The sequence below is a fragment of the Schistocerca gregaria genome, chromosome 4 (assembly GCF_023897955.1).
Source record: "Schistocerca gregaria isolate iqSchGreg1 chromosome 4, iqSchGreg1.2, whole genome shotgun sequence".
Taxonomy (NCBI): Eukaryota; Metazoa; Arthropoda; class Insecta; order Orthoptera; family Acrididae; genus Schistocerca; species Schistocerca gregaria.
Window position 1 is genome coordinate 488,879,078 of NC_064923.1, and position 22,668 is coordinate 488,901,745.

The 22,668-nt window shown below is 41.4% G+C and overlaps 1 protein-coding gene across 1 annotated transcript in view; it reads left to right on the forward strand.

Annotated features, from left to right (window-relative positions):
- Positions 1 to 20,060, forward strand: part of LOC126365786 (peptidoglycan recognition protein 3-like) — a 98,211-nt gene extending 78,151 nt beyond the window's left edge. Inside the window, exon 4 of the mRNA XM_050008362.1 lies at positions 17,569 to 20,060. Coding sequence (XP_049864319.1) covers positions 17,569 to 17,895 — 327 coding nt within the window. The 3' untranslated portion in view covers positions 17,896 to 20,060. The remainder of the gene's footprint in view (positions 1 to 17,568) is intronic.
- The last annotated feature ends 2,608 nt before the right edge of the window (positions 20,061 to 22,668 follow it).

A 22,668-nucleotide genomic window follows, 5' to 3' on the forward strand; every position in this document is an offset into this window, starting at 1 on the left:
TCTCTTTCTTGGTGCCTGTGTCGCGCACTCTGCAGTGTCGACATGGTTACCATCTGATTTGGCAAGGTTAATTGAATGGGGATAGGAAGTCTTTTCTGAAGGTATTTGTCTGGAGTGTAACTTGTACAAATGTGAAACATAGCACAAGAAAATAGCAACTTTTGATATAAGATGCTACAGGAAAATATTGAATATTGGACAGGTAAATCAAACAACTAATGAGGAGGTACAGAACAAAATTTGGTACAAATGACATTATGCCACAATTTGACTAAAAGAAGGGTCAAAGTATCACTTTGTTCTGTGCATTATTTAAATTTTTTTTCTCAATGACTGGGTACATTTGTTGTCATCTGCACAATTTCTACTTCCAGTCACTTCTAATCCTATTACTAGCTACATCACTTCACCTCATGGGAGCGTCATGGAAATCAGGAATGTTCTAACTCTTTTACAGGGTGTTTCAAAAATGACCGGTATATTTGAAAAGGCAATAAAAACTAAACGAGCAGTGATAGAAATACACCGTTTGTTGCAATATGCTTGGGACAACAGTACATTTTCAGGCGGACAAACTTTCGAAATTACAGTAGTTACAATTTTAAAAATCAACAGATGGCGCTGAAAATGCTGCGAAAGATATAGAAGACAATGCAGTCTGTGGGTGCGCCATTCTGTACATCGTCTTTCTGCTGTAAGCGTGTGCTGTTCACAACGTGCAAGTGTGCTGTGGACAACATGGTTTATTCCTTAGAACAGAGGATTTTTCTGGTGTTGGAATTCCACCGCCTAGAACACAGTGTTGTTGCAACAAGATGAAGTTTTCACCAGAGGTTCAATGTAACCAAAGGACCGAAAAGCGATACAATAAAGGATCTGTTTGAAAAAACTGGGAACGTGACGGATGAACGTGCTGGAAAGGTAGGGCGAATGCGTACGGCAACCACAGAGGGCAACGCGCAGCTAGTGCAGCAGGTGATCCAATAGCGGCCTCGGGTTTCCGTTCGCCATGTTGCAGCTGCAGTCCAAATGACGCCAACGTCCACGTATCGTCTCATGTGCCAGAGTTTACACCTCTATCCATACAAAATTCAAACCCGGCAACCCCTCAGCGCCGCTACCATTGCTGCACGAGAGACATTCACTAACGACATAGTGCACAGGATTGATGACGGCGATATGCATGTGGGCAGCATTTGGTTTACTGACGAAGCTTATTTTTACCTGGATGGCTTCGTCAATAAACAGAACTGGCGCATATGGGGAACCGAAAAGCCCCATGTTGCAGTCCCATCATCCCTGCATCCTCAAAAAGTACTGGTCTGGGCCGCCATTTCTTCCAAAGGAATCATTGGCCCATTTTTCAGATCCGAAACGATTACTGCATCACGCTATCTGGACATTCTTCATGAATTTGTGGTGGTACAAACTGCCTTAGACGACACTGCGAACACCTCGTGGTTTATGCAAGATGGTGCCCGGCCACATCGCACGGCCGACGTCTTTAATTTCCTGAATGAATATTTCGATGATCGAGTGATTGCTTTGGGCTATCCGAAACATACAGGAGGCAGTGTGGATTGGCCTCCCTATTCACCAGACATGAACCCCTGTGACTTCTTTCTGTGGGGACACTTGAAAGACCAGGTGTACCGCCAGAATCCAGAAACAATTGAACAGCTGAAGCAGTAGATCTCATCTGCATGTGAAGCCATTCCACCAGACACGTTGTCAAAGGTTTCGGGTAATTTCATTCAGAGACTACGCCATATTATTGCTATGCATGGTGGATATGTGGAAAATATTGTACTATAGAGTTTCCCAGACCGCAGCGCCATCTGTTGTTGACAATTGTAACTACTGTAATTTCGAAAGTTTGTCTGCCTGAAAATGTACTGTTGTCCCAAGCATATTGCAACAAACGGTGTATTTCTATCGCTGCTCCTTTAGTTTGTATTGCCGTTTCAAATATACCGGTCATTTTTGAAACATCCTGTACATTCGGCATGCTAAATTCATGTCTCTCGCATTCACCTATTACTTATATAATTTTCCTCTAACAACTTGGATAGAAGTCTCAAATATAATGATAAGTTGTACCTCACATATACATGAACAATATGACATGCTATCTGGTGCTAACATTAAAAAACTAGGTACTCCTTGACTGTACACTTCCCGTTTTGTTAATTTACACACATACTATTCTGTTACTTTAGCAATATGACCCGAATAATAGTGAAAACTACATGTAAGTTTATGCTAATATCTCACAACTTATTCTCATTGAGTAACAAGGACAATACATGTACTGTGGGCAACATTCTGTCGTAACCTAGGTGAACCAGATCTGACCTAAGGAAACAGACTGGTTTATACAGTGCTCCACTGCTTAGTGATACTGGCCTTTGTGAACTATAATTTATGCACTGTTCTTTTGATCCATATTTTTATATCTTAGCAGTTCAGAAAAGTTTATTTACAATGTTAAGAGATCCATGGTAAGCTTTCTTTGGTAATGGTTTCAAGACATTGTGACTTGGGAATGTATCCAAACCATCTTCCTGTTTTCACCCAGTATTAATTCCTTAATAAATTTGTCTCACTCTGAGACATTTATCCAGTGACCCCATTTCAACAGCTCTCCAATACCAGTGACCCAGTGACAAGTGCTATAACAGCCTCACCTTTGCTACCCAATAATCCTGCAATTCTCCAAGCTACAGACACTGTAGTAGCATCACCTATGCCATACAACAAATCCACCTATATCACACCACATTTTTTTCCTGTAAGTTTTCAGCTATAGCCACCACACACACACACACACACACACACACATACACAAATATGATGATAGACCTTCCCCACCTTGTCACCTGTTTCATTTGGTTGGGTTTTGTGGGTGGACCTGATGTTATCATGACCATCTTTTCTCAAGGGACATGTAGCAGTTTAATTGACAATGTTATAGCTAATGACACTTCTCACATTCATACGGTCTCTCAGTGCTTTGGATATTTTCAGACAATGTCGCATGATGTGAAAACAGTAAAACCTAACCAAACAATACCATTCTAGTTCTAATTTATCAGCACTGTACTGCAGCTTAAACCTATCTTAACAAACTAAGTAGTACCTGATAGCTATTTTCTCTGGATGTCAGATTTTCCAGATTACTACTCCTAATATTCCTGGCTTAGCCTTGACTGTCTCTAATTACTGATATACACCTCACTATTATTTTACTTTCACATCCTAAACTTTTACTTTATTCAATTCCTTATTCATAGCAAAACTCCTTATGCCTCTTCTGGCTTGTCCTTAGAAAATTACTGAAGTTTTTGGGTACCCAAGATTTTACACAACTCAGTCAAGCACACTATCTGCACTGATTGGTGTAACACTCTTTTTGATGGAATGTCAAAAATATTACTGGATGTGACTCAGTGCCTGGGGCAAAGTGCCCCAGTAAACTACAGTGAATACATATTACTGGAGTTAATGATTTGGTCCTCAGTCCCTTACCGAGCACAGGCAGGTTTCAGTATTGGTCTTAGGTTGCTTGATTAGTAGTGTTGGTGGCAAAAAAAGTGTTTCCACTTTAGGGGTTGGGAGAAGGAGATAAGTTTTTTAACAAGCCCAGCATGACTGAATTTGGGAATTGTGCAAAAGGTAAGGCCTTTGGAAAGGATTGATATTTCTTTGAGGCTAAAGAGTTTGAGGGAAAGGTTCATGACTGTATTTTGGGTCTGTTTAGGTGGGTGCTGAATTCTGCCTTGTGGAGGGAGGGAGTTTATAAGGGTGGGTCAATGTAGTATATATGCAGGGCAGGGTTTGTCAGCTATGAGGAAATGTGGCAAAGGTTCGGAGGCTGTTGTAGAGGTGCTGGATAGTGGTAGTCCAAAGCAGGAGTAGGAAGTGAACAGTCTAGAGAGTTTTTTGAGGTGATGTTGTGGATGTTGCTCTAGTCCCTGGAAGGCAAGAGTTTCAATGTGTGAGTTGGGATCTCGAAATTTTGATTGCACAGCAGGAGAATTTTACAGATGGAGAGGAAGTACTGCAAAGAGATTTGGGCCTGATTAGCATGGTTTTTCAGGACTATGTTGGTGAGGGTTATGGACTGACTGAATCTGAACAGATGGAGGTCATTGTGGAAGGGGGGAGAGGAGGGGGGGGGGGGGGAGGTTGCAGCTGGAGTTGGATGACTTGATGGTAAGGCCATTTGGAGGGGATTCCATGAGCCTAGCAGCGCCACAAGAACAGTATGTAGGACTGGGTTGTTGCTAAGGATTAAGGAAAATTTTCGGTGTTGGCACAGATGGAAGGAACTAAGATCCATGGTAGAGGATAAAAATGCGTAAACTACATAAATAACATAGAAATACTTGTGGAAAAATAAAAAAAAAAATCATGGGAAAAATCACAAAAAAGGACAGAATGGATGAAGGATGGGTTAACATGATGAAACCTGAGACATTAGACCAACAGGAAAAAAAGAAAAAAAATCTGAAATCAATGTGAAAAGAGAGTGAGATGGGAAACCAGGTACTCCAACTCCATAATGTTTTACCCAAGAGGACATCATCATTATTGAGCTATTCTGTAGAGCCCCATGTTCAAAAATGGTTCAAATGGCTCTGAGCACTATGGGACTTAACATCTGAGGTCATCAGTCCCCTAGAACTTAGAACTACTTAAACCTAACTAACATAAGGACAGCACACACATCCATGCCAGAGGAAGGATTCGACCCTGTGACCATAACAGCACAGTACAAGCAAATAAAGGCCATTGTGGCTAATGTTTCATAGCGAGAGCATTAAATGAGGCTGCTGATCCTCTTCAGGAACTACTTGTTAGTTTGGCCTCTCCACAAATACCCCTTCATTGTGATTGCACCCATGGTACAGCTATTTGTGCTGCTAAGGCAGCCAAGCCTCCCTACCTCAGCAAGGCTTATGATTCATGGGATAACATGGAAACTAATACTGTTTGTTATTTATTTTTAAAAAATAAATCAGAACAGCTTATTTTTCTGTGAGGACCTGTACCCTCCCTGAGTCTTTCTTCAGTTTTGTCCCTCAGTATGTCTGATGACTTGTCTCTGATGAGAATACTAGGCATGTCTGGAAAGTAAGTTCTGTTTTGCAGAAAAACTCATGAAACATCTTTTTCAAACTAAGATTTAGTTTGACAAGAGAGAGCATTTCTTAAACTATTTTTCTACATAGTTGCCAGCATTGTTCAAACATTTGTCAGAGTGAGAAACCAACTTTTTTATGCTCACTTCATACAAAGATGCCATCATTGAAGACAGCCATTACCAGACTCTATTTTCGTTGTTTTCATTGCTGGTTATGCACGTTCTTACAAAAGCATACTTCAATTTCAAAATCAAGTGGTAGTCAGTCATAAAGTACATGATCATGGCTGTGTGGCAGGTGATGAAACTGCTCACATCTGAATTGTTGAATAAGGTTTTGAGTGACACCAGCAGAATGGGTACATTCTTTGTCATGAAGCTACATAATGCCTTTATTGAGGATTCTATGTCTTTTCTTTCGAATTGCATGCCAAAGTTTTTTCAGTGTCTCACAGTATTTTACCACATTGTCATCTTCATCTCTTCACCCCTGGGAAGGAACTCAAAAAGCTGAATATCCTGTCTGTCCCAGATCGCAGTGTGTGTGTGTGTGTGGGGGGGGGGGGGGGGGGGGGGGGAGCGGGGTACATATATAATATAAAATCACCACTGATCCCATCTCCCTCTACACCAACATCCCCCATGTAGTATATGGTTTGTCTGCTGTTCAACATTTCCTCAGTCAACACCCACCTGATTCCAAGCCTATGACATCCTTCTTGCTTGCTTTAATCAACTTCATACTTACCAACAATTACACTCCTGGAAATTGAAATAAGAACACCATGAATTCATTGTCCCAGGAAGGGGAAACTTTATTGACATATTCCTGGGGTCAGATACATCACATGATCACACTGACAGAACCACAGGCACATAGACACAGGCAACAGAGCATGCACAATGTCGGCAATAGTACAGTGTATATCCACCTTTCGCAGCAATGCAGGCTGCTGTTCTCCCATGGAGACGATCGTAGAGATTCTGGATGTAGTCCTGTGGAACGGCTTGCCATGCCATTTCCACCTGGCGCCTCAGTTGGACCAGCGTTCGTGCTGGACGTGCAGACCGCGTGAGACGACGCTTCATCCAGTCCCAAACATGCTCAATGGGGGACAGATCTGGAGATCTTGCTGGCCAGGGTAGTTGACTTACACCTTCTAGAGCACGTTGGGTGGCACGGGATACATGCGGACGTGCATTGTCCTGTTGGAACAGCAAGTTCCCTTGCCGGTCTAGGAATGGTAGAACGATGGGTTCGATGACGGTTTGGATGTATCGTGCACTATTCAGTGTCCCCTCGACGATCACCAGAGGTGTACGGCCAGTGTAGGAGATCGCTCCCCACACCATGATGCTGGGTGTTGGCCCTGTGTGCCTCGGTCGTATGCAGTCCTGATTGTGGCGCTCACCTGCACGGTGCCAAACATGCATACGACCATCATTAGCACCAAGGCAGAAGTGACTCTCATTGCTGAAGATGACACGTCTCCATTCGTCCCTCCATTCACGCCTGTCGCGACACCACTGGAGGCGGGCTGTGAGTGTGTGAGTGGAAGACGGCCTAACGGTGTGCGGGACTGTAGCCCAGCTTCATGGAGACGGTTGCGAATGGTCCTCGCCGATACCCCGGGAGCAACAGTGTCCCTAATTTGCTGGGAAGTGGCAGTGCGGTCCCCTACAGCACTGCGTAGGATCCTACGGTCTTGGCGTGCATCCGTGCGTCGCTGCGGTCCAGTCCCAGGTCAACGGGAACATGCACCTTCCGCCGACCACTGGCGACAACATCGATGTACTGTGGATACCTCACGCCCCACGTGTTGAGCAATTCGGCGGTACGTCCACCCGGCCTCCCGCATGCCCACTATACGCCCTCGCTCAAAGTCCGTCAACTGCACATACAGTTCACGTCCACGCTGTCGTGGCATGCTACCAGTGTTAAAGACTGCGATGGATCTCCGTATGCCACGGCAAACTGGCTGACACTGACGGCGGCGGTGCACAAATGCTGCGCAGCTAGCGCCATTCGACGGCCAACACCGCGGTTCCTGGTGTGTCCGCTGTGCCGTGCGTGTGATCATTGCTTGTACAGTCCTCTTGCAGTGTCCAGAGCAAGTATGGTGGGTCTGACACACCGGTGTCAATGTGTTCTTTTTTTCATTTCCAGGAGTGTACTTTACATATGAGATGCAGGCAGACAAACAGATCAGGGTTATGGCCACCGGAATCGAGATGGCTCCTTCCTATGCCAACATTTCCATTGGTTGCTTGGAGAGGGCTTTCCTGGGATCCACAAGCCTTCAGCCCTTGGTTTTTCTTAGATACATTGATGACATCTATGCCGTATGGACTCATGGTGAGGCTGACCTGTTAAAATTCCTGGAATTTCTAAATACCTTCTCCCAGTTAAATTTGTCCTACTCTGAATCCCATGCCACTTTCTGTGATGTTGATCTCATCCTTGCCAAAGGCCAGCTACACACTTCTGTCCACATCAGACCTACCAGCAAACAACATTACATACATTTTGACAGTTGCCATGCTTTCCATGTCAAACATTCTCTTCCATGCAGCCTTGGTGTTTGAGGCAAACATATTTGTTCTGTTGCAGACAGACTCTTTACAGCAATACATCACCACTCTCACTTCAGCCATCACTAGACATAACTATCCCAACAGCCTAGTTCAAAAGCAGATTTTTTGAGCCATCACATTCAATCCTGGTACTGTTGATCCCTCCAAAAAGCAACTTTGGAGCACACCAGTTGTCACCCAGTATTATTCTGTTCTTGAAGGTATCAGTCAGCTGCTTTTACAAGTGCATGACTTCCTAAAATCATGCCCTAAAATGAGCTCCATTCTGTCTGAGAATTTGCCCACCACACCTAGAACAGCTTTTCATCCCCTCCCAATCTTCACAATATCCTTGTCAGACCCTATGCTCCTTCTGCACCCATCTCCCTACCCTATGGCTCCTATCCCTGTGGTCATCACCATACATGACTTGCCCCATGCACCATCCTACCACCACCTATCCCAGCCCTGTAGCTGTAAAATCATACACTATCAAAGGGAGATCCACCTGTGAAATGACACATGTTATATACCAGCTGTTATGTAAACACTGTCCGGCCATTTACATTGCCACGACTACCACCCAGTCATCAGTCAGGATGAATGGACATAGGCAGAGGGTGTGTAAAGGCAACACATAATACCCTGTTGAAGAGCATGCTGCACAACATTACAGTCATGAGGTTGGTGAGTGTTTCACCACACACGCCACGTGCATTCTCCCGCCAGACACCAGTTTCTCAGAACTCCGCAGGTGGGAATTAGCGCTACATGTCCCTGGTTCTTGCCACTCACCTGGCCTTAATGTACATTAATTTCTTCAATCTCAGCATTTATTCACAGTAACTACTCCTTTCTTCACTCCATTTCAGTTTTCCACATCATCCATTTTCTGACTTGTCTATTTTTTGCTGTGTCCCCTTCCACCTATGTTACATACAATGCACTTAGCTTTGCACTCTTATTAAGTCATAAATGATGTTTTAGTAGTAATCTCTGTCTTGCATATTACCCTGTCTTCCATCTCATCTGGTGCAGTCCCCATTAATCAGTCTTTCCTTCTCATGCTGCCCAGTAAGTCTCACCTGTCCTGGGATTCTGGTGGCCTCTCTCTCTCTCTCTCTCTCTCTCTCTCTCTCTCTCTCTCTCTCTCTCTCATGTCTGCTTGTGTCTGTGTATGTGCGGATGGATATGTGTGTGTGTGTGTGTGTGTGTGTGTGTGTGTGTGTGTGTGTGCGAGTGTACACCTGTCCTTTTTCCCCCCTAAGGTAAGTCTTTCCGCTCCTGGGATTGGAATGACTCCTTACCCTCTCCCTTAAAACCCACATCCTTTTGTCTTTCCCTCTCCTTCCCTCTTTCCTGGAGAAGCAACCATCGGTTGCGAAAGCTAGAAATTCTGTGTGTGTGTTTGTGTGTTTTATTTATTGTGCCTATCTACCAGCGCTTTCCCAATTGGTAAGTCTTGGAATCTTTGTTTTTAATATATTTTTCCCATGTGGAAGTTTCTTTATATATATATATATATATATATATATATATATATATATATATATATATATATATGCACGAGTATATACCTATCCCTATCCTTTTGTAAGTCTTTCCACTCCCGCGATTGGAATGACTCCTTACCCTCTCCCTTAAAATCCACATCCTTTCATCTTTCCTTTTCCTTCCCTCTTGCCTGACGAAGCAGCCACCGGTTGCGAAAGCTCGAAATTCTGTGTGTGTGTTTGTGTGTTTTATTCATTGTGCCTATCTACCGGCACTTTCTCGCTTGGTAAGTCTTGGAATCTTACCAATGTTGATAGAGACAGTAAAAAACACAAATTTCAAGCTTTCGCAACCCAAGGTTGCTTCATTAGGAAAGAGGGAAGGAGAGGTAAAGCCAAAAGGATGTGGGTTTTAAGGGAGAGGGTAAGGAGTCATTCCAATCCTGAGAGTGGAAAGACTTACCTTACGGGGAAAAAAGGACAGGTATACACTCGCGCGCCCACACACACACACACACACACACACACACACACACACACACACACACACATCCATCTGCACATATACAGACACAGGCAGATATATGTAAATGCAAAGAGGTTGGGCGGAGATGTCAGTCGAGGCAGAAGTAGAGAGGCAAAGATATTGTTGAATGACAGATGAGGTACGAGCAGCAGCAACTTGAAATTAGCGGAGGTTGAGACCTGGTGGGTAACGGGAAGAGAAAATATATTGAAGGGCAAGTTCCCATCTCTGGAGTTCTGATAGGATGGTGTCAGTGGGAAGTATCCAGATAACTCGGCTGGTGCAACACTGTGTCAAGGTGTGCTGGCCATGCACCAAGGCATGTTTAGCCACAGGGTGATCCTCATTAGCAACAAACACTGTCTGCCTGTGTCCATTTATGCGAATGGACATTTTGTTGCTGGTCATTCCCACATAGAAGGCTTCACAGTGTAGGCATGTCAGTTGGTAAATCACATGGGTTCTTTCACACATGGCTCTGCCTTTGATCATATACACCTTTTGGGTTACAGGACTGGAGAAGGTGGTGGTGGGAGGGTGCATGGGACAGGTCTTACACCGGGGGAGGTTACAAGGGTAGAAGCCAGAGGGTAGAGAAGATGGTTTGAGGATTTCATAGGGATGAACCAAGAGGTTGCAAAGGTTAGGTAGACGGCAGAGAGACACTCTTGGTGGAGTGGGTAGGATTTCATGAAGGATGATCTCATTTCAGGGCAGGATTTGAGGAAGTCGTATCCCTGCTGGAGAGCCACATTCAGAGTCTGATCCAGTCCTGGAAAGTATCCTGTCACAGGTGGGGCACTTTTGGGGTTCTTCTGTGGGAGCTCCTGGGTTTGAGGGGATGAGGAAGTGGCTCTAGCTGTTTGCTTCTGTACCAGGTTGGGAGGGTAGTTATGGGATGTGAAAGCTGTTTAGAGATTATTGGTGTAATGGTTCAGGCATTCAGGACTGGAGCAGATTCATTTACCATGAAGACCTAAGCTGTAGGGAAGCGACTGTTTGATATGGAATGGGTGTTGCTGTCAAAATGGAGGTACTGTTGCTTGTTGGTGGTTTTGATGTGGATGGATGTGTGAAGCTGGCCATTGGACAGATGGACGTCAACATTGAGGAAGGTGGCATGGGATTTGGAGTAGGACCAGGTGAATCTGATGGAACCAAAGGAGTTGAGGTTGGAGAGGAAATTCTGGAGTTCTTCTTCACTGTTAGTTCAGATCATGAAGATGTCATCAATAAATCTGTACCAAACTTTGGGTTGGCAGGCTTGGGTAACCAAGAAGGCTTCCTCTAAGCGACCCATAAATAGGTTGGCGTACGAGGGGGCCATCCTGGTACCCATGGCTGTTCCCTTTAATTTTTGGTATGTCTGGCCTTCAAAAGTGAAGAAGTTGTGGGTCAGGATGAAGCTGGCTAAGGTAATGAGGAAAGAGGTTTTAGGTAGGGTAGCAGGTGATCAGCATGAAAGGAAGTACTCCATTGCAGTGAGGCCCTGGACGTGTGGGATATTTGTGTATAAGGAAGTGACATCAATGGTTACAAGGATGGTTTCTGGGGGGTAACAGATTGGGTAACGATTCCAGGCATTGGAGAAAGTGGTTGGTGTCTTTGATGAAGGATGGGAGACTGCATGTAATGAGTTGAAGGTGTTGATCTATGTAGGCAGAGAAACGTTCTGTGGGGGCTTGGTAACCAGCTACAATGGTGCAGCCGGGATGTTTGGGTTTGTGAATTTTAGGAAGTAGGTAGAAGATAGGAGTGCGGGGTGTCAGTGGGGTCAGGAGGTTGATGGAGTCAGGTGAAAGATTTTGTAGGGGGCCTAAGGTTCTGAGGATTCCTTGAAGCTCCACCTGGACATCAGGAATGGGATTACCTTGGCAAACTTTGTATATAGTGTTGTCTGAAAGCTGACGCAGTCCCTCAGCCACATACTCCCGACGATCAAGCACCACGGTCGTGGAACCCTTGTCAGCCGGAATAATGACGATGGATCGGTCAGCCTTCAGATCACGGATAGCCTGGGCTTCAGCTGTTGTGGTGTTGAGAATAGGATAAAGGTTTTTCAAGAAGGATTGAAAGGCAAGGCTGGAAGTCAGAAATTCCTGGAAGGTATGGAGAGGGTGATTTTGAGGAAGAGGAGGTGGGTCCTGCTGTGCTGTGACGGAGGACGGAACTGTTCCAGGCAGGGTTCAATTTGGATAGTGTCTTGGGGAGTTGGATCATTAGGAGTAGGATTAGGATTACTTTTCTGCAAGGCAAAGTGATATTTCCAGCAGAGAGTATGAGTGTACAACATTAAATCTTTGACGAGGGCTGTTTGGTTAAATCTGGGAGTAGGGCTGAAGGTGAGGCCTTTGGATAGGACAGAGGTTTCGGATTGGGAGAGAGGTTTGGAGTAAAGGTTAACTACTGAATTGGGGTGTTGTGGTTCCAGATTGTGTTGATTAGAATTTTGAGGTTTTGGGGGGAGTGGAGCTGGAAGTGGGAGATTGAGTAGATTGGAGAGACTGGGTCTGTGTGCAATGAGAGGAGGTTGAGGTTTGTTGGAAAGGTTGTGGAGGTGAGTGAGTTGCCTTTCCGGAGGTGGGAAACCAGAAGATTGGATAGTTTTTTGCGGTGGAGGGTGGCATGCTGTTCTAATTTGTGGTTGGCCTGTAGGAGGATGCTCTGTGCAGCTGGTGTAGCTGTGGCAGAGGAAAGATTAAGGACTTTTATTAGGAATAGGAGTTGACGGGTGTGTTCATTGGATGAGTTGATGTGTATGTGAAGGATTAAGTGGGTGAGGGCTATGGACTGTTCAGTTTGAAACTGGTATTGGGACTGATGGAAAGAAGTGTTACAACCAGAGATGGGAACTTTAAGTGTGAGGCCTTTGGGGGTAATGCCAAATGTCAGACAAGCCTGAGCAAATAAAATATGGGAGCGTAATCTGGCTAGGCCAAAGTCTGTTTGTGGAGAGAATGTAAATAAAATTTAATGGGGTCATTGTGGGGACGTTGTGAAGGTGACATGGTATTTAGAAGGTGGAAAGTGTAACATAAGGCTGAAATGAAAATAAAAATATATGGGGAGAAATAAAGGTGAATTAGAAAGCAACTGGATTTCTGGTGTGAAAAACGTCGAAAAAGTGTTGGTTAAAGCTGAGCTATGTTGATCCTGTGGTGAACTTAGGTTGGTAAACAAAGATGTGCACAAAGGTTAGGTGGTTGTTGCCTCCAAAACACGTTAAAGGGTGCAGAAATTTGGGAAAATTTAAAAGAAAACTGCATGTAAATGTATTAAAAGGAGTGGTTTTGTGGTGTTGGATTATGAAAATGAGGGTAACAATTGCCTGACGAAGAAATAATAACGTTAAAACCTGTGAAAAGCGGCTAAAAAATGATCGAATAGATATGTGTGTGTGTGCACGAGTGTATACCTGTCCTTTTTTCCCCCTAAGGTAAGTCTTTCCACTCCTGGGATTGGAATGACTCCTTACCCTCTCCCTTAAAACCCACATCCTTTCGTCTTTCCCTCTCCTTCCTCTTTCCTGATGAAACAACCTTGGGTTGCGAAAGCTTGAAATTTGTGTGTTTTTTATTGTCTCTATCAGCATACAAACGCTTTCGTTTGGTATGTTACAGCAGCTTTGTTTTTATATATATTTTTCCCACGTGGAATGTTTCCCTCTATTATATATATATCTGTGTGTGTGTGTTTTAAATTTTGGTTTTTTGGGGCTTGTGAATGCTTACACTTAGTCAACTGTTGTTTTGATTCTGGAGTGACATAATGAACCCAAGTTTCAATACTGGCCCCAGCTCTGTTTAAGAATTCACCTACCTCATCATAGTATTGGATAAGAAATGTCAAACCACTGCCAAGTCACCATTTTGTGGACATCTGCCGCATGGGATTAACCGAGCAGTCTAAGGCGCTGCAGTCATGGACTGTGCAGCTGCTCCTGGTGGAGGTTCGAGTCCTCCCTTGTGCATGGATGTGTGTGTTTCTACTTAGGATAATTTAGTTTAAGTAGTGTGTAAACGTAGGGACTGATGACCTTAGCAGTTAAGTCCCATAAGATTTCAAACACATTTGAACATTTTTTGTCGACATCTGTAAGCATTTTTGGAAGCATCAGGAACACATTTTGTGAAAATTTAAGCAATTTGTGGCAGCTCATGCAGAATAGTTTGTTTTTTTTTTAATTTGTGGGAACTCATCAAAAGTATTCTTATTGTGAACTGTGTGTTTTAATGAATTTTCTCCTTCACTTTCTCAACCAAACCATCATTAACAACACAAAGCCACCCACTCCTTGCTACATCATGAACTGATCATGCAGTTTCTCACCATTCCATTAGTTATTATATTTTCACAATAGATCTCTACAAGCAGACAATGAATTTCAGCTGGCTTAACATACTTTGCTTTCAGAGACCCTATTGTAGAATGCACTTCACAGTTGGCAAGCTCAGAGATTGTCTTAAATGTTTTGAATTATTACTAACAGTGTAAATACAACACAATATGGCTGTAATGGCATCAGTGGAAAGACAATGAACCACAGAGATGAGTGTTAATATGTGGAAATGTTACATTAATACTGCAGTACTGCTAGAAAGGAACAGTACAGGAACAGTGATACAAGTTGATGGTCACTGCATAACCATGTGTTTTAGACCTCCCTTATTTGTAGTGCATCTATTTTATTTAATAATATATTGTGGTCTACTGGATCAAAGGCTTTGGCCATGTGAAAGTTACGTAATCTTCTTTGTGACTCTAAAACAACAGTCATTAAATAAGCTGTTGCTACTGATGATCCTGTGCTTTTCCTGAGCCTGAACCCAAACTGTGCTTTGCTCTGAAAATAGAACTTTTTTAAATAGCACATGCGTCTACTTTTCATGATAGTTTCTGCTGCTTTGAAAAGGATGAGAGTAATGAAATGGGCCTATAACTTTCTGGGAGACATTTCTTATGAACAGGCACAACTTTATGATTTTTTAAATAACTCTTGGAAGTACATTAGGTGAAATATTAATTTATAAGGTGTAATATGGGGCCTTTTTCACTGTCTGTACAATCTTTCAACAAGCAGATAGGCATCTGTCTGAACCTGCTGAGGTTTTACTTTTTAGATTACTCACAACATTTCGACCAAGCGAGGTGGCGCAGTGGTTAGCACACTGGACTCGCATTCAGGAGGACGACGGTTCAATCCCGTCTCCGGCCATCCTGATTTAGGTTTTCCGTGATTTCCCTAAATCGTTTCAGGCAAATGCCGGGATGGTTCCTTTCAAATGGCACAGCCGATTTCCTTCCCAATCCTTCCCTAACCCGAGCTTGCGCTCCGTCTCTAATGACCTCGTTGTCGACGGGACGTTAAACACTAGCCACCACCACCACTCACAACATTTCAGAGTTCTTCCACTGTGGTGGAGTCTCAATAACATCTAGATAGGTGTGTAGTTCAGTGTTTCTATGAGCCATGTTTTCTTAAATTTCTGTTGTAGCTTAGTAGCTTTGTTACTGATTATTCATTTTCACAATTTGTATGTTGATTTGGACCATATATTTTACTTCTATTGTCAGTTAATTTAAACATTGAGGTGGCCAAAGTCATGGGATAGAGATATGCACATGTACAGATGGCAGTAGTATTACAAACACAAGGAATAAAAGGGCACTGCATTGACAGAACTGTCATCTGCACTCAGGTGAATCATGTGAAAAAGTTTCTGACATGATTGTGGCTGCATGACAGGTATTAACATACTTTGAATGCAGAATGATAGTTGGAGCTAGGTGCATAGGACATTCCATTTCAGAAATTGTTAAGGAATTCAATATTCTGAGATCCACAGTGTCAAGAATGTGCCAAGAATACCACATTTCAGGCTTTACCTCTCAACCCAGAAAACGCAATGGCCAATAGCATTTGCTTAATGACTGAGAGAAGTGACAGAACTGTCATCTGCACTCAGGTGAATCATGTGAAAAAGTTTCTGACATGATTATGGCTGCATGACAGGTATTAACATACTTTGAATGCAGAATGATAGTTGAAGCTAGGTGCATAGGACATTCTATTTCAGAAATTGTTAAGGAATTCAATATTCTGAGATCCACAGTGTCAAGAATGTGCCAAGAATACCACATTTCAGGCATTACCTCTCAACACAGACAATGCAATGGCCAATAGCATTTGCTTAATGACTGAGAGAAGTGACATTCGCATATAGTTGTCAGTGCTCAGACACAAACAATAATTGCAAAAAACAATGTGGTACAAACAGTGAATGTATCCATTAGAACAATGTGACAAAATTTGGTGTTAATGGTTATGGCAGCAGACTACCGAAACAAGTGCCTTTGCTAACAGTACGACATTACCTGAAGTGCCAATACTGGGCTTGTGATTGTATCAGTTGGATTATAGACAACTGGAAAACCATGACCTAGTCAGATGAGTTCCAGTTTCATTTGGTAAGAGCTGATGGTAGAGTTTGATTGCTGTGCAGACCCTATGAAGCTATGGATTCAGGTTGTCAACAAGTTACTGTGCAAGCTGGTGGTGACTCCATAATGGAGTGGGCCATGTTTATGTGGAATAGACTGGGTCCTCTGGGCCAACTGACCTAATCATTGACTAAATTGTTATGTTTGGCTGCTTAGAGACCGTTTGCAGCCATTTGTGGACTTCATGCTCCCAAACAATGATGGAATTTTTACAGATAATACTGCTGTCATCAGGTCACAGTTGTTTGCAAATGGTTTGAAGAATATTCTGAACAATTCAAGCAAATGATTTGGGCACACATATTGCACAACATGAACTGCATCAAACATTTATGGGACATAACCAAGAGGTCAGTTTTTGCAAAAAATCCTGCACTGGTAACACTTTTACAATTGTGGATGGCTATAGAAGCAGCAAGGCTCAATTTTTCTGTAGGGAACTTCCAGTGACTTGTTGAGTCAATGTTACACCAAGTTGGTGTGTTACACTTAGCAAAAGGAGGTCCAGTATGATATTATGAGGTTTCCCATGGCCTTTGTCACCCCAGTGTATATAGCACCATGTTTTGGTTTATTGTGGTTTTTAGTCTGAGGTGCTTCAGAGTTCCAGAAGATTACCTTATGTCATTGGTCATTCTGCTACTTTGATTTTTCATTCTAATATAAATTCATATTTTCAGGAAAATTTCTTCAAAACAATGTAAATACTGACATGGACTTCAAAAACCTCTCATTCGTGCTGGCTTCTAAGTACACTTGTTCTGATGTTGCATTGTTTAAATGCATAAGAAAGTGAAAGATTCTTGTCTCAGAGAAAATCCTCTAGTAAATCAGCTATTTAATTGTATTTTCTACAGCTGTGTTGAATTTTAGAATCTGGCAGAAGTGGTCTGAAATACCTAGGTTATTTACAACTGCATTGCAACATTTTTCCTTGGTGTTTTATTGAAGGACTGAAATGTTATATTGTATTTCCTCAGAGACATGGATCTGATAGCAACAGTATGTTAAATATAAGGTAAAGACTGGGTACTTGCAACAACAAAATGATTAATATTTGCAGGAACAAAGGCAGCTTGTGCAGGATTATTGATTGATGCAGTACACTTGGTTCTTGTTATGCCAGTACGAATGATTGCTGATGCTGTATAACTGCCTATGGTGCTCAAGAAAATATTTGCAAAGCCAGCTAGACTATGTTAATGTTTTAAGTCTCTAAGGATTATAATTTTGCCCTTTGGACTAGAAAATGTGTCCAAATCTGTTCCTTTTTCTTTTCAAGTCTGACCGTATTGACAAATCTGAACATTGCATTTTATCATTTGCAGGAATACCACACAAGAAACTGTGGACTGTCTGACATTGCCTACAATTATTTGTTAAGTGGGGGAGCAGTAGGAGAGATTTATGAGGGCCGTGGAGCTCATATTCAGGGCCAGCATACAGATGGATTCAATGCAGTCAGCTTGGGTATAGGTTTCATGGATGATTATGCCAGTGATAACATTACTACTATCAAAAAACGATTTGAGCACTTTTTTCAATTCCTGAATGATGCTGTGCAAGAAGGGTATCTTGTTACTAACTATAGATTACGAAAACATAAAAACATCACCATTGCACAAAATGTTTCTCAGTCTAGTGACTCCTTGTAAGATTCTTGGAATTTCAGTTGTAACAAGAAACTGCACAACATTATGCTGTAGATAAGTGGAGTGTGGTTATGAGCTCTAAACCAACTGAAGTTTTGGAGGATGTATCACTTATTTATACATATTGTAATGAACTTATAAGGTAAGCATCCACTGGAATATACCACAAAACGTGACTTACTTAAATGGTATTGCTTCATTCACCAACATCAGTAGCCCCATATTCAGGTGAGCAGTGTTTTCTCAATTGTGTGGTTTCAAACTGGACACAATGTCAGTCTTGTTACTTTGTTGTGAAACAGTGAAGGAATGAGTGACTGTAACAAACTGTTGTTTGTATGCTCAACAATGGATAGTAAAAGGAGGAGAGAAGGTATAAAAGATTTTAGGGTGCACAGTATCTACAACAAAAAATATGGGCACACAGACTTTCATGCTCTATTTCTATACATTAAATATGGAAAAGGCAACCTCACATCTATGATAAACTGGCATTTGGAGCATAGAAACATGTAACAGAAAACAGTAGTCACACTAGCTTTTGAGCTCTTGCTTTTTTTCTAGTAAAAGTACACACATAAAACACACACAAAACACACTCATCTAAACAAACGTACACTTCTGTGCTGAGGAAAAGAGTAAGAGGTTGAAAGCTAGTGTGAATACTATTTGCAGTTATGTGGTTCTTTGCTTCACACATGAATCCACTATATATGAGTGGTTGCCTTTCACCCATTTTATGTATTGTTCCATCAAGGAATTTCCATTATTGTTATACTCTATTTCTAGATTTGAGGGAAGATGATATTAAATTTTTCCTATGTTACTGAATACCCATGATAAATGTATTTCTTTCCTTACCTTACTTTTTCATGTTTAACGAGACAAAATTTGCTGAACCAAAGGAGAAACTGACACTTGTTTTATTATAATACCTTTATTTGATCCTAATAATTGTATTTTGCTTTAGCATGAAATATAATATGACCATTTAATTTAAAACATTGTAACCTTACGCAATTGATTTCAATTATTTTTAACTTAAATACATGACAACTTTTGATTGTGTTGTAGCTGCATAACGTATTTTTCAAGTGCTTTAGCTGCTTGTTACTATCTGTCAGTTCCATTGGACTGGATTCTGATTATCTAATATCACTATTACAATGTCAAATTCATTTCTGTTCATTGCTATTTGGTTCTCCATTGGGGATGTGTTGACCATTTGTACATACTCACAGAGAAATTTGTTAGCTGATCATCAACTCCTAAAATTTCTCATACATTCATATTAATGTCCAAATAGTGAATAACAATAGTAGCTGTGGATTGTTCTGCATTACCTTTTCTCCCCTCATAATGCAGGTTTTCTTGTTTTCTGAAAAGCATTGCAACTTGAAGGAGTGGAAATTGTTCTAGACTCATCATCATTCAAGTGACTATTATCTTTTCCACTCTATTTAGAGTTATCTTCTGCAGAAGTTGCAGTCAATGGAACAGTGAAATATCATGCATCTTCATCATGGAAATGGTGAAACAAAACTGATGGTTCCACTTTTTAAATTAATTTCAGAGTTGAAAGTTTTGTTACTTTACAATCAGTGCCTGTTTCTCAAAGATCTAATGATTTTCAGAAGATTACAGACTGCTCTTGACATTTGTTATTTGAAATAACATATTTACATAACCAATTAAATAATTATAAGTTTGAAGTATTGATTTTGGAATCAAATATTTATCGAACTCTTATAATTTATTGGATTGTGTACTTGACTATAGATAATGCCTTTTACTTTTTGTCATTCAACTATTACGAGAGTGAGTGAATAGTGATAGAATTGGTGTATTCTGCCTGTGATGTAATTTAAAGACATTTGCAACCTGTATTTCAGTCAGTCCCAATGAAACTACATGAATCTGAACTGGAAGAAATAATGTCCTTGTCAATAAACTTGTGATAATTAAAGTATTTATCATTACTGGTTCTAATTACTCTTGGCATAACATTTTGTCAGTATTGTTTTGTTGCCTGTGACAGTTGTATGCAGTAGTTTATTTGAGCTCATGTGGTCTGATATGGTAAAAATTCTGATGTTAATGTTTTCAATGATTTCAGTTTGTGGCAAAACTTACATGACAACACAATAAATATCTATGATTCCAAATAATTTCTGAGAAGTGTCATTGGCTTACATTATCATAATTTGGGATAAAGCATTTCCTTTGATGTGTTGTTTATTGAGACTATTTCTTCATGAGCAAGCTCTTGACAATAAGAGAAAAGCATGTTCCACCACCATTTGAACCAAACTGAAAATTGTTTTAAAACCACATTAGAAATTTTTGTACAGACATTTTCAATTTTTTCATACAGTGAACATGTCATATGAATATTTAAAAGTTGGCTTTCTTGCTGCTAACACACTCTAAGTTTTAAATATGAAAATGTATAACTTCTAATTAACAAAAGAATTAGTTGACATCAAAGTAGTGTCTAATTCATACTAAGTATACTTAATACTGAACTGTACATAGACCAGATCTCTTTTGTGTGACGTGTTTTCAACATTGAAGTGAAACCATACAAACAGATTCAATTCAGACTTCACATTGAATAAGCTTTTAGAAAATTTTCTGAATACAACACACACAGATGTTCATTAAGAAAACAATCAGACTAGCATTGGCTCAGTGGACTCAGGTGGGTGGGTAAGGATACACTGCCTGACAAAAAGACTGAAGCATACTGAAGATATGGTCAGATGTCATTCTAACTTCATATGTATATGCACGAGTGACAGGGTGTAAATGATCAGAGCTGAAGTTTTCTGTGACAAGTAAAATGTCCACCAGAGTACATTAGTTTTCAGTTTCTTCTGAGTGGGCCTGACAGTTACAACTAATTTGAAGGAGGACTTTATTCCACCAGGCTGTGTTTTAAATTATTTTATTTGCACTAGTAGTTTCAAGCAGTGCACGTTCTCAGATGCATCTTGTGTTGTTTACTAGAAATAATGCTAGACACACTTTTTCTTGTATCCGACACATCAGTCATGCACATGCTTCAGATACATGAACAAATGTACATTGTGTGATTTTAAATAAACATTACAAGATTGACTTGGGAATCGACAGTGCCTGAAATGAGTAGCGCAAATGAAATACTTTAAAACACAGCCTGGTGGCACAATTTCCTCCTTGAGAGACATTAGTGTTGTTGATTTTTACTGTTGTCATCAGGCCTGACAGAGTAAATGAGGCATATGAAAAGCATCAAATGTTTAGTGGGCAATACGAAAGACAAAGAGATTCTGCGTACTCATGTGAGACAGTATTATCAGCATCTGAAAGTGTTTGAAAGGGGCCACATTTGAGGTCCCCATATGGCTGGCTGGTTAAATTATGCATCATTCAGATCTGTGGGGCATTCGGAGATGTCAGTGGACTGCATTAGAATCTAGGGCAGGCATATTCATCATTAAGACCCACGTCAAGCATATTTGACCATCACAAAGGAGGATCACCATATTGTTCATAATGCACATTGTAACACTTTCTCATCATTAGAAGAGGTGCTTGTAACAGTAAGATACATTCAACTTTAGTTTTTACATATTAATTTAAATACTACATGAATTACAAACAATTATGTAATTTTCACCAGTAACAAACATAAATAATCAGATAAAAACATAAATATCTATGTTTGTCCATAAAAATTATGTGGATGTTGTACTGTCATAACTACAGTATCAGTCACTTCATTATGGTGTATCTTGGTCTGCTACATAACATACAGAGTCTAATGCGTGCTAATTATGCAGGTGATTCTGCTGGCACATGCAGGGAGCAGATCATGAAAGTGAAAGAATTTATGAGTGAAAACAATTTGTCATAAAGTTCTGATTGAAGGACTGCCACTATTTTTTGGGCATTATTGCAGAAACTAGCCACTTAGTTGCATCAGTTGAAGAACCTTTAGGCTTCTAGCAAGGCACTAATGTGTCAGAAAGCTAACTGTAGCAACTAAGTTGTGTAGCCATTCCAAGGTGAACTAGGCCAAGCACCACAATCCTGCCAACACAGCAGTAAGACATGGATCTTGCAAGTCAGGCCACGTATCTGTTTTTCTGAATGTGTCTGGAAGCAGTACATTGGCACAAGTAGTGGACCACTATCATTTACGAATAACCATCAATTTTAGCTGAGGTATCAGCAGTACTGCAGCACCTTCCATGATGAGAGATCTATGCCAGATGCCAGAGAAATTATGAGGTAGCAAATAGGCATCACAAGCCGGGGCCTCCACTGCCTCACCATTTTCTAGCATCAAGTCCTCTTTCCTGGACATGATGCCTGTCTGCTACTGGCTTTCCTCCACTCTCACTCCACCAACAGCCAGACTCCTGCCACGGAGGGTAGTAGATTGAGACCAGTGTGGTACAGCTGCTCACCCCTGGGCAGACACAGGCACCTTGGTACCACACATCATCAATCTTAGGGGCCAGATGCAGTTTCAACAAGTATTCCACCAATCATCTGCATCACTGGTACTATGTGCAAGCAACCATGCCATGCCTAACTATGATACATGCAGCTAAATGTGTTGTGGTTGGCAGGAGAGCCAACACCGTTACTACAGGAGGCCGAAATGCATGCGTTTTAGATCACGCAGGCTGGCATGAGGTCTGGAACATGACAAGGGAATTAGAATTGAGAAAAACAGACATAGCTGGTGAAATACTTAACTTTAATCCATTAATGACGAACGTCTCT